This window comes from Trachymyrmex septentrionalis, unplaced genomic scaffold, assembly GCF_001594115.1.
Source record: "Trachymyrmex septentrionalis isolate Tsep2-gDNA-1 unplaced genomic scaffold, Tsep1.0 scaffold7, whole genome shotgun sequence".
NCBI lineage: Eukaryota > Metazoa > Arthropoda > Insecta > Hymenoptera > Formicidae > Trachymyrmex > Trachymyrmex septentrionalis.
The window spans coordinates 2,300,401-2,313,422 of NW_017305884.1; the positions used below are offsets into that span (position 1 = coordinate 2,300,401).

Below are 13,022 nucleotides of genomic sequence, written 5' to 3' on the forward strand. Positions count from 1 at the left end.
TAGTGTTGCTAAGAGCATGCGTAGACGAGACTAGCTTTACCTTGTATCTTTACGCGAGCCGGTAAATTGCTAGAATTTAAGATTATTGGATCAAGTTCTAATCTAATTGATAGAATATTAAATTCGTCGATATTAAATTGCATCGATATCAACTTGCCATCAATTTAATGAATCATTTATCGCTAAGCGGGCAAGGATTCTTTTATGTAAAATCATACGTAGCGAATTATTATTTTCGTAATAACACGCGACGTTTGCTTTGTATTTTCGGCAAATTTCGGCTGTGTATCCTGCGAGAAACGTGTCGCCACTTGTGGAGGGGAAACATTATATCGTGCTAGGGTTTATTTACTTTCTCAAACTCCAACAGCTGGAGTGTGTACGATGATAAAGTCCAACGCGAGTAAAACGTATCGAAGTTTGATTACTCGCGGATCACGGATCACGAGAGGAACGAGCTGAAGTTACACGTCAAAATTTGCGTCTGTCGTCAAGTAACTTTCGGCATTTAACGGAACACCCGGTATACTTGTAGAAAGCGTTTACCTGTTATTAGCCGTTGCTCTTGGAAAGTACATATGTGCCTTACCGTTCATACGACTGGAGGAGTCTGGAAACAGAGCAGAATGCGGGCGCAATTACGATTAGCGCCACGCGCTAATTACCATCTAATTACCTAATTACGGTCGAGTGCTATCTATTTTCAAGCTGAGACAGATTAACTTATTATAGGAAAGACAATAAGAAATTCATGTATTCAGGAGTATCGATTAAGTGCCCTCGACGAGATTTAATTACTACATATATCTATGGACGCATTAACAAATGTACACACAGGATAAGCATTATTGCATCAAATTTAAACCAATTTCTTTTACGAACTTGAACATAATCTTCACCGTAATTTTCCTCCTTATTTCAAAAGTGATATACAACTAAAGAAAAACATGAAAAGGGGAAAACGTATTTTTCAATATGACAAAATTATTAACTAATCAACTCGACAAAAATAATATATTCCTAACATGACCAAATGTCATATTTGTCATTTTCGTTTTATAACCCTTAAAAACTTTCACAAACTGTGACAATTTTGACAACTTGTTTTTAAATCCATCCTTTTTTTAATTATGACGATTTTGACGATTTTTTGTATAAATTTAAATTAGTTTACTGTTGATGATTGACAGAGTAACGTTTACCTAAAAAAAACTCATTCATATGTGGAAAATCACGTTTTTTAAATTGTGTCCTCCTTTCTAAAGTAAGGGAGTGACACGCTTCGTGTTCGAGCTTATTTAGAAATAATTTGTTTTTTAAGTTTAACCACGTTTACTCTGTAATTAATTGTACATACATAAATTAATCATAACGCACGATATGCACACATTGCGAAAGCTGTGTGAAATATACATGTGCGAACGTAGTTCAAACAAACCCCAGCGTAAATCTTCGTGCGCGTAATATAAATCAATCACCGCGAAACGCAGGATAGCAAAACAAAAAGATTAGCATGCAAAATATTAGCGGGAAATTGTCACGAACTCGATTACAATCTGCTCGTCCGCGCCGCGCTGCTTCTCCCTGTAATCGAATGCACATAATATGGAGAGAGGATCGATAAACGTGTAACCATCCTGGCTCCACAATGCGGTTCCCTCGCACCACATATAGGCTCTTACGTCTCTGTCGGAAAGTAAAGCGGACAGTTTGCTCAGAAGCTTATTATGCGCTCGCGGCCAATAATAAGCGATATTGTCAAATGCAATATGCGCGCCAAGGTGATGGCAAGACTGGTATTGTACCTGCCCGCGTCATGTAATCGTAGCGTACATTCGGACAATTGGATACCAGTCGTGAAACCCGCGGGACTCGTGACGTCGCACAACACCACCAATTTTGCCTCCGCTAAAGTTCTGACCGCCTTTATGTGCATACAGAACGAGGTTAAGATAGGATCGACGACCGTTGGGCTACTATTGTCTTTTGCCTACTCATGCTTTGAAACGATTTTCGTGCACTTGTTATCGTGCGACGCTACGAATACGAACCGCAACCGCGTAACAGCATCAACGAGGCAAACGCTCGCCCTGTTTGTAATTAGCACCAAACGCGGCGTGTGATCATTTCGAACCGCATGACTCGGTAACATAACGTTAAATGTTATTTCAAAAAATACCTAAGATAACGAATGCTTTTAAAAATATAAGAAAAAAATTGCGCTGCGTTCGACATAGATATACTTGCGCAAAATATCATCTGTTAAACGTCACACTAATAACGGGAACGATACATTTAAAAATATGACACATCCAACCTAATTAAATTTCACTTATAACTTTCATAAAAATGAATATATTGTAAGCATTTTTTTTAATCGAAATGCCAATGTTAAAACATCCCAAACATAATGGTGTAGTAAGCTTAGTTAAACCATAAGAAATCAACCAAATCATAATCGATTATTTTCCTCACGTTCCTTCGATTTTAATTGGCAATATCTTATGGTTTAAAGCTTGCTACATCTATTGTGTTTCGGAACTTAGGAATATAATGACACTAAGCGAATGTATATATCTTTATTAATGAAAAAGTTATATGAGAGTGAAAGAAAAAAAAAAGAATTGAAAAAATGTTGGATATGCTATACCAAAAAGGCATTTAAGGGTTAAACCAAGAGACCAAATATTTTTATTTAATACAAAAATGAACAAAACGAACACCAGAAAGCGCAAGTATAAAAATAGATTTTAATGGAGTAAAACGGTTACCATTTTACTACGCTATGTTACTTTTGGTTTTTAACATTTTTCTCTGGCAACGCGTGTTTCTTTAGGCGTGTCACTGAAAATGCTTTTGCGTGCCGCAAGTTGGCCACTCCTGTGCTAAACAACAATATTAAATTGATGCTTTATAATGATACTTTCACGTAACGACTATGGATAACGTTACTTAACCAATTTGATCGATTTTAAAATAAAATTCGATATTACAAATTTTCACGAATTACGCGACAGTTAAATATTTAGAAGTTCGTAATACTAGATTATAGTAATATTTCCAGGATGTATTTTAAAATTATCGTAAACATATTTATATAAATATCACGCATTTTTGCAATTAAACTTTCCATAGTAGAACTTTTAAAATTGTTAAATTTGTTTGATTATTTTTGAATTGTATTTTATAACATGCGTGATATCTAGTAATATTTTACCTACATTAATCGACATCTGGCGCGCGCGCGCGCGCGTGCGAATAATCTTTGTATTATAAATCATATATATATCGATAAAAGAAGGTATTACTGATCTCGTCGCTACGTAAAAAAAGGGGCGCACAGATGGTCGACGTTGTAAAATTCTTAGTGGGAAATGCGCTTTTGATATACCACGCGCAAAATACGCGTATTTGGAAAACTTCCTTAGCATCGTAATTTGCGGGTGTACATAAAACGTCAAGGGAGCTACGTCTAATTAATACGTGATGCGGAACAAATGTTTACAGTGTAATGAAGTCGGTAACGCGCGTGCCAGACACGCCTGGTTAACGTAGATTAGAATTTATCGTGTAATGTTGAAACATATGAGGTTAACGCTGTGGTTGTCAGAATAAAACGACTATATTAATCGATGAAATAAAAAAATTAGAGCGCACGCGCGTGTTGTGATTTTTTTTTAGTGAAATGAAATTTCAATACAAGTAGAAGCTTTGATTTAAACAATTTCGTTCTTAGCCACGCTATTATTATTATTATTATTATTAGAAAGATAATTTCATCTCTTGTTATATTTACATCGTTAATAATAATTGAAGATATAATATATGTATTAAGAAAACAAAAAATACGATGTACATTTTATTTCATTATTTAATTATTCTTATTTATTTGAAACTCTATTTTAAAATAGTACATTGATCACTTCAAGAGAATTTTATTTAACTTGTTTGAAAAGTTCAAACATAGGTATATGAGAATAGTTTATACAATAAAGCCATCGGACAGCTCTTAATTTAACAATCAATATCAGTGCCAGTCGCATGAAATTCAGTACATAAATATACTATGTTCGTAAATATTTTAGAACTTCACATGTTCTTACATGAATCGAGAATATTCAAAATAAATGGTATGGCATTATATATTTGAAGAAGTAGTTGACTTCATTTTGAATTAGATTGACTTTCCAACACTAATAAATATACTTTCAAATAGAAACTTGAATAACATTTAAATGATGCCATCAATAAGGCAAAATGAAATTGATAGTTCCTAATGGGATACAATCATAATACCGTTTCCGTTTCCGGTAGTCAATCGTCGATCGAAATCGAATCTTATACACATTTACTCATGTTCTATCAAGACTTTGACGAATACACGTTCATTAACATGCGACGATACCCGCGTCTATCTAGTCGCGTTGGTTTAACCACCCAATATATTCGGCCATACATTGGTATATATTCACTATAACTTTCTCTTAATACATTTGCTTAATTCATCATAGCTAACCTATCGGATAACGTGTACACTAATAAAAAATTCTTGGATATTTAATGCGAAATCTCTCAGATTTCATATCCATTTAAGATTCCATCCAAGAAATTCATCAAAGAAATTTTCAAAATTAATTGTTAATTTCAATCGTACCGGTTACTCGCTTATTCTGACAGACGGATTAACTGATTAATCCCACTTAATTAATCTCATTAATTAATCGTTCTATTAAATATGATTATTCCTAATATTTTAATAGTGTCACTCCAGACAAAAATTTCTTATTTATTTATTCATTATTACTATTACATATCGTAGTTATGCTACAGTATTTAGTTGCTTTTATTCTATTTAAATTAAATTAGGAAAATACGTTACTATGTTTATATGTTCGTAACATACAAATAAAAATAAAAAATGCAAAAAAGTTAAAATTTAGAATTTCCCGTAAATATATATACGTGTAAATGTACAGAATTTAATGGAATCTACCTTGGCTGTAGAAAAGTAAAGTACTACTCCTATAAATTAATATAAACTATATCTACCAAAAAATAATTAAGAAATAATTTCACTGAAAAATAATATATATTTTTATAACAATTTTAGTATTTTGTTAAACTATATTACTACCTTTTCCAAAAAAATATAATAAATTGAGAACTTTATATTTATGGCCAACGTTGCATAAAAACTTACACTACTGATCTGTATTACATTAATTTTTCAAAATTAGTATTAATTTTGAATTCAATTATATATGTATGTATAATTGCAAAAGGCTTTACTAATATTCAATATCATCATTATTTTATATATGCATAATATAACGTGCACACGAATATCATTAAATTTGTATCACTTCTTGAATCAACAAATCGCATGACTTTTATTCAAAAAGAATTAAATGCCTTTTATTATTATGTTTGACGTAAAAGCACTCAATGCGTTTTACATAAAAGCCGTCTATCCGATCCTCTCTTTCAGCCTCATCTGGTATCCTAAATGCAAAATCCGAGATTAATCCAGTGACGCTGACAAAATTCGCGGATTAAATCACTCGGATTTAGTAAACGAAACGTGACGAGGAGATACTCGACTGGTGAGATTTAACAGACGTCATATCATGTCAAAAATGCGCATGTCGAATTGATGCCTCGTTGCATTCTCAGATTCGGAAACGACAGGAACAGAGGTTTGAAAGAGAAAAATGTAGATGCAAAATGGTATGAGCTTTATTCTCTCGCAACGCTGTCAGAACAATACAGTATGCACTAAAAGCCAGTATTAATTTACCTGTAAAATGTATTTAAGAGGATCAAGTATAGGATCCCATGTTTTGAAATCATACTGGAAAATAAATTATGGCAAATATTAGAAATAAGCACTAAACGGCTTGTTTTCCTTTTCTCTCCTCTTCATTATCCGTTATTATTATTAATAGAATTTGTGCTATCCGTGAACAAGTCCTTTAAATATGGCTTTATAATAATCTGACTTGTGAAACTAATTTCGCCCACGCTCATGAGCATCATACCAACATGAATAAATTAAAGTTTCTTTTAATCCTTTTAATTCTTTTTTTTTTTCAGAAAAAATTATAATGTTCTTTATAATTAAGTAATATAACAAGATATTTGTACATTATTAAAAATAAAATGTTAATTTGAACTTAGACGTATTATATGGGACTTTCTCAGACGTGCAAAAATGTTAAAATTAATACAAAAATGTTAATTTTAACATTTTTACATGACTCAGAAAGTATGTCTTTAAGTTAAAATTAACATTTTATTTTTTAATGTATATAATATATTTTTTTTAATTGACTGTATTCATATTAGAAATAATTATTTAAAGAAACACAACTTGATGTCTACAAATTTAGCACTTTATTAATTTAGCATTTTATTAATTTTCAACAAATAATAATTGTTCCTTTCCATTGTTCTACTGTTCTTTTAAAAATAACAAAATGTTCTGCATTTTTAATATCAAAAAATCAAAAAATGCTAAAGTGACTAGATGTCATCGAATATTACGATATCTATCAAGTATCTAAGCTAGATTGATTATTATATGATATTTTAGGACAAATTCCACAATAATTAATAATTTTGACACAGGTTGACAACACTTGACATGTAATATTCGATGGCATCTGATATGTACTTTAGAGGAAGTTATGCCGTCCTGGAACGTGAAATTAGCACGGCATTTTTTATTTTTTATTTTTTTATATTTTTTATAGAACAATAGAAAGTGCTACGGAAACAATCATTATTTTTTAAAAATTAATAAAATCCCGTGCTAACTTTATAAACATGAAAACTTGGCTCTGATATATCAAAAATTGATTTGCTAAATAAATACTTTAAATTAATAAAAACTACGAATTAAAATTGATTTATTAAATTAATTTATTAGTTACAGACTGATATTATTAACGTAATGTGAGTAACTTTGAAAATATGTTTATCTTGATTCAGTAGACTGAATTATTGTCATTTGAATAAACGTTCCTACGTATTAGCTTAATCATTTAACGCTTAAGTAGCAATCAGTATTGTTTAACATAATACAATCCAAAATACACGTACATAAATCATAATTTGGGTTAATTCGGGCATCGTGAGTGCATTTCTCATACTAACCACGAGGAATATTACAAACTGACATTTACAGTTGCAATCAATTATATGTGTAACATTAAAATGTACTCTTCCATGCGAATATTTTACTTAGCGCCGAAATTAACGCATTCGTTATCATCGTTCTCTTACTCAGCATAAATTTTCATTTTATTAAAGAGAATGGCCGCATTTATTTATCAATAATTGAATACTTTAGCAACATGCAAATTTTCCACAGATTTAGTCACGACCTATTTTCTCAATCCATATTGCCAATTATGATTTATTTCGACTAAAACTAATCAAATTTCCAATAAGAATATAATTAAGCATCAATATTAATAATCCAATAAAAACAAAATATTAATAAAACAGCAATAACATGCTTAACAACAGGAATAAGAAATAAAAATATGAAACAAATTTATAGATTGCATTCTAAATAAAGCCGACAACATATTAATTTATTATTATTTATTTTATTTTATATACATATGTGTGCGTGTATAACTTTTGACTGCTTCTAAGGAAAACTATAGAGAAAATAAAAATTGATCAAAGTCAAAACGTCATTTTGTACAATTAAGATATTGCTAAGTCATTCATTAATGCTGTCTAATAATATAAAGGCAGAATTTGTAAAATCAAGTAATATTCATAAAAAAGCATCTAATAAATTTTAATAGATATATAATGAGTTAAAATCAAGGATAAAAGTATCTCCAACTATGTCTTCTTTATATTTTTCTAAGGTAGTAACAAGTGAATAGTAAATTAAGAATATTTGATCGGACTCTTTACTCATATACAAATATTTAATCTGTATAGTCAGCTTATTGTTCGCATTCATCACAATAAATTATGATATTACGACCTCAAATATGAGGGCTATTTGTAACTGAAGGAGTTACGGTAATTCCATCGCTAAGTTTGGAACCGATGCGGGCGAGAGTTAAGTATTTAAGACGCTGTTAAAGTTTCACAGACTTTTCCGTGGACTCACTGCCCGGGCTTTTTGAAGTGAGCAGCTGCAAGGAACTTTGCTATATATAAAACATGTTCAGGACACATACGCACTCTTTCTCTTTATCTTTCCCCCCCCCCTCTCTCTCTCTCTCTTTCTTCTTCTTCCTCTTCTCTTCTCTTCTTAATCTAATATGCCCGGAAAATTCTTCTAAATATTTGACCATGCGGTCCAGTCTACATTTTACAGGGCGTACAATAATCCCCGCGGTATATGCCCTCAGCTAACTCAATTCCCCTCTCCTCGTGTTCTAATAACTCGACGAAAATTAAGCTTATTCTTGTTATCTCCGCTCTCAGTTCAACAAACTTCTTTCGCGCGCAGGATTAAATTTGTCTAATTCCAATTGAGGACCGCATATTCTTTCAATCTAAAATAATTGATGGTGACTTAATAAATTAAGAAAGAACATAACACAGTATTATGGCTTTTATTTTGTACTGAGATAAATAACATCTTGAATTAGATTTTTTATCTATTTGCTTTAAATATAATATACTGCTTTTACTATTAATTCACAGACGAGAATTTTTGATGAAATAAAAATTTAGCATTAAATATAAAAACTATATCAAGAATTTAAATAATTGAATTTATTATAATATTAATGTAAATAGAAAAGTTATCTAGAATAGAAAGAGCATTGAAGTATATGTATATCGAAAAAATATTTTAGATATTACAGACGCCGAAAATTTGAACGACTCCCGCGAACAGACATTCTCCCCTTCTCTTTCACGCTTTACAACAGGCTTTACTTCCAAGACGACTAACATGCTATAACGCAGTCAACCTCAGTCAACCTCAGTCATCACGCGTAGAACGTTCGCAGTGGAAGGTAGTCAGAAGTCGGAGAAATCGATCGCAATCAAAATCGTTATCACGATATGCACAAATGTTCGACATTTTTCTATTATTTCGCGACTCTTCATACAAATGTGCACTGCTGTGAAACAATTACTATTTGAAACTGTTAGTCGTTTTTTCGACAATTAAATTTTATTGCCTATGTGAAACAGTGTTCAATGAAGAAATTGTTAAATAATTGTATATTAATAAAGAACTCAATTGAGTTTTAAAAAGTTATTTATTTATGCATAACGTGCACGTTTGAGTTTTCAGAACATTTTTAATTGCATGAAAATCCGCAAAGTTATGACAATCTTGTTTGTATTACGACTAAAACCATGAATATTAACTGTTTAATAATATATACAACAATGTTAACAAGTTCAGAATATGGTTTAATCTTCCGCAAAGGTATAGAATGTCATGAGAAAAAAATTTCATAGCCTTCCTCGGAATTTTAAAGGTTATTTGCATCTTTGACAGTTAAAACACCGACGTAATGCTCTTCATTATGCTCTATTGTTTCTCTCTCTCTCTCTTCACAAAATATTTTATCAATGAATCAATGAAGTAGATAACTGTAGGCAAGCACATTGCCGATACAACCCTGAGCGACTTTTCAACTGTACAAATCCGCGGCAGTTGTTTCGTGAACGAAAAAAGTATTACGACTGCAGTAGACTAACACGACCGGTGGGAAAAAAAAAGAAACAAGCTTTTGCACCGACCGAAAACCGTAAAATGCACCGTAAAGCGCGTTACTGCGGGCCATTTAGAAAGATCGATCGATCCCGTGAACACTTTCAGAATGATCGATGCACCGTCCCAGTATGCCGGTTCCTTTTTCCAAAATAGAAGACTGGAATCGTTGCTAGTGCGGAGATAAATCACCGATTTCCTCCAGTAGTGTGTATTGAAAAATACGGGAATCATAAATTGTGGTAATCTTGATAATATACAAAGTTTCAAAAAGCAATCTATTATTTATTATCGTGCATATATTTAAAAAGTTTTTATATATACCAAACGAAAGACATCAACTTATGCCAGAGTTCGTCAAATATATCAAGTATTTGATCGAATTAACCGCGTTTCTTCATTAAAAAGATAGGCGTCGCGACTAAAGAATAACAAAATGCTAGTTAATGTATCATTATTTCTGTAATATAACAACTTGATGATCCTTTTCTGAGAGCCCTCTTAATACACGATGAAGTAAAATGGCCATGTTATACATTTTTATTTCATGTTTTTTCATTATTTCTTTAAAATCTGATATCTCATAAAAGAGATAAAAATGTTTTAATGGGAGTAGTGTTCCTTACCAGAAGAAGAGAAAAGAAGGAGCAGAAACGAAACTCGTGAAACAAGACGATGAACCTTATATGTCGTATGATAGTCTACTATTTCCTGGCTATTTATTTAAAGGGTCTACTGCAATCTTTGAAGTTGTACGCCGGTCATCCTTCGGACCTTGTAAAATGCACTGCTGATTTTGACGTAAGTACACATTTTCATTTTTTTATTAGGTATATGTATATAATTTTTAATCAGAAATATAGAAAAATATTCGTTGAAAATGTATCAACGAAATTATATCTCATTTTAATTCACAAATCGTATTATAGGTATAATAATAAACATCATTTTTCTAACGTGTTGAAACACTTTCAGAATTTACATTTGCCTCTTATTTTTATTTCGTTACAATTTAATTGTGTACTTCATATTTTTGAAATTTCTAAAAAATTTTAAAAATTCTATTAAATTTTATGTCATAATATTTAATGTAAAACATTGATAATATTTTATATGGGCAAAATAGGTATTTGTACAGATTTTTTCTAAATACAAAATAATTTAATGTTGCATATTGCAAAAGAAAATACAAGATTTTCAATATGATCTCAATATAGATACAAACTGTCTATTAACAAATAAAGGTAGTGATATTCGATATCGAGGGGGGAGGGGGGTGAAGAATGAGTAATGCTACTTTGTCGCTCGATCATGGATGCTTACGTCCGTGATTATCGTACAGGATATCCTCGACAATTTTCGAGGACTGGTTTCTCCATAGCTCACCTGTGCCGCCCAGTGGGGTCGGTGGATACCCCTTGCGGGCAGCAATGTGCTGCGAACGGATCGCGGTGAGTCAGCAACGATAAATCGAGCGATTTATGAAGCGGCACGGCCAACGACCATTCTCGAGGAATAATGTCGGGATCGATCTACGACGTTGAGGCGGATCGTCAGAATTTTTAGACGCCCATCAGCCCTGTTAATTGTCTCAGACAAGAGTCGGACGCTTTTATATAGCATGATTAAATCAATTCTCGATCATAATACTGAACCACTTAGAGCACGAAGATGCTCTTTGAAAAATATTTTAAACGTTTAATCATGCATATTTTTTATCTACTGAGTGAAATAATTCGCGAAAAAATAAGTAAAAATTAAATATTGTAAATTTTATTATATAAAAATATAATCTTTTACTTTTATTTTTAACTTTGTATGCAGATATTTGTTATTAAATTTTTTTATACATATTTATAACATTAATAATTTTTGTATTTAACAGGTTCAATAACTAACTGTCTATGCCAAATTTATAAATTGGTTTAAAATTAATTATTTTTTAATACGAGTATAATATAGCACCAATATTTTTCAAAATTTGTTTGTTAAAAATATGAGAACAAAGAACTTTTCAGAAATTTTATGAATACATATTTTCATTAAACTAAAATTAATTTCAAGTTTATCAAAAATCTATCATTAAATTCAAGCTTATTTTGAAATATTCGTATATAATAAAGCATAATTAATTATATAAAAATATCTGTTAGACACATAAATTATATCAAAAAGTATTATTAAATCACAGATAGTTTTTTCAGCAAGCACATTTATTAAAGTGCTCAGTAAAGCCTGTTTACGTTAATTATCCGCGGTATCTCTTACAATTTCCTTGGTAACTTTTATCAGACAGGGCTAATTTAATCGATCACGCAAAAAGCTATGTAGCTAATTAATGTCGCTTACTTTTTACACCCATTTTACACTCTAGATATACGCCGTGGCCATTAGTGGTATTACAAGATCACATCGCAGCTCATTACGATAAGTTACTATTATATTACGCGAGAAAATGTGATTTGTAAGTAATACTTTTACGCAAGAAATTACTGAATAATCTGTTGATTGCCCATTTGATGTAATACAATATATATATGTCGCGTTTATTAATATCCATAAATTATAAAATATTGAAAACTACCTACAAACCTTATGTCTTAATCTCTTAAGATTCCTGTTTCCTCATCATTACTGTCTCAGATCGTGATATGAAAAGCGAGAAAATACAATAAAAATTTTTATAAATTATACTTGAATAGAAACATTTTTCAATAACGCAATATTTGAAATCGATAAAACAGATTTATACAATCTTCACAAAAACTATTTTCTTGTTTCGAGGAGAAATTAAATCATATTTATTTCTATATATGTATTATTACATAATTTGATAATTTTTCAAATTAATAATATATAGAAAAAAATATTATTATATACGTACAATATATTTTTATAGCCGTGAATATATCTCATTTTTTTATATACACGACTAATTTCAAATATAGTAATTTATTAATTAATGAAAAGGAGAATTTCCGGTACTTGTATTTTAATCGGTTCCATCAATTGTAAGTGTTATTTTATTGAAACATATATATTTCCATATTAATATACTTTATAAGAATTTTTATTGTATATTTTATATATCGCTTCTGACGTCATTGACAAACTATGAAATAGTGGTGAGTGAACAGGAACTTGTAACAATTCAAAATTTATTTTTTTTTCTCAGCACAGATTTAATTCGATACTATATTTTTTACGTTTTTTCTAACATTCAATATCTTGGTAATTAAGCATCATGTTAAAATTCCGTTCGCATAAAATCCATTTGGAATTAAATGAAGAATAAGGATTGATTATCTTTATTTGC

The 13,022-nt window shown here is 30.8% G+C and overlaps 1 protein-coding gene across 2 annotated transcripts in view; it reads left to right on the forward strand.

Annotated features, from left to right (window-relative positions):
• LOC108753619 (collagen alpha-1(I) chain) overlaps positions 1-13,022 on the forward strand; it is a 302,527-nt gene that overhangs the window by 239,441 nt on the left and 50,064 nt on the right. The window contains exon 5 of one of the 2 annotated variants that reach the window (XM_018495385.1): positions 10,436-10,507. The exons of the other annotated variant lie outside the window; for it this stretch is intronic. Within the exon in view, the coding sequence (XP_018350887.1) occupies positions 10,436-10,507 (72 nt within the window). The remainder of the gene's footprint in view (positions 1-10,435; positions 10,508-13,022) is intronic. 2 annotated transcript variants of the gene reach the window in all.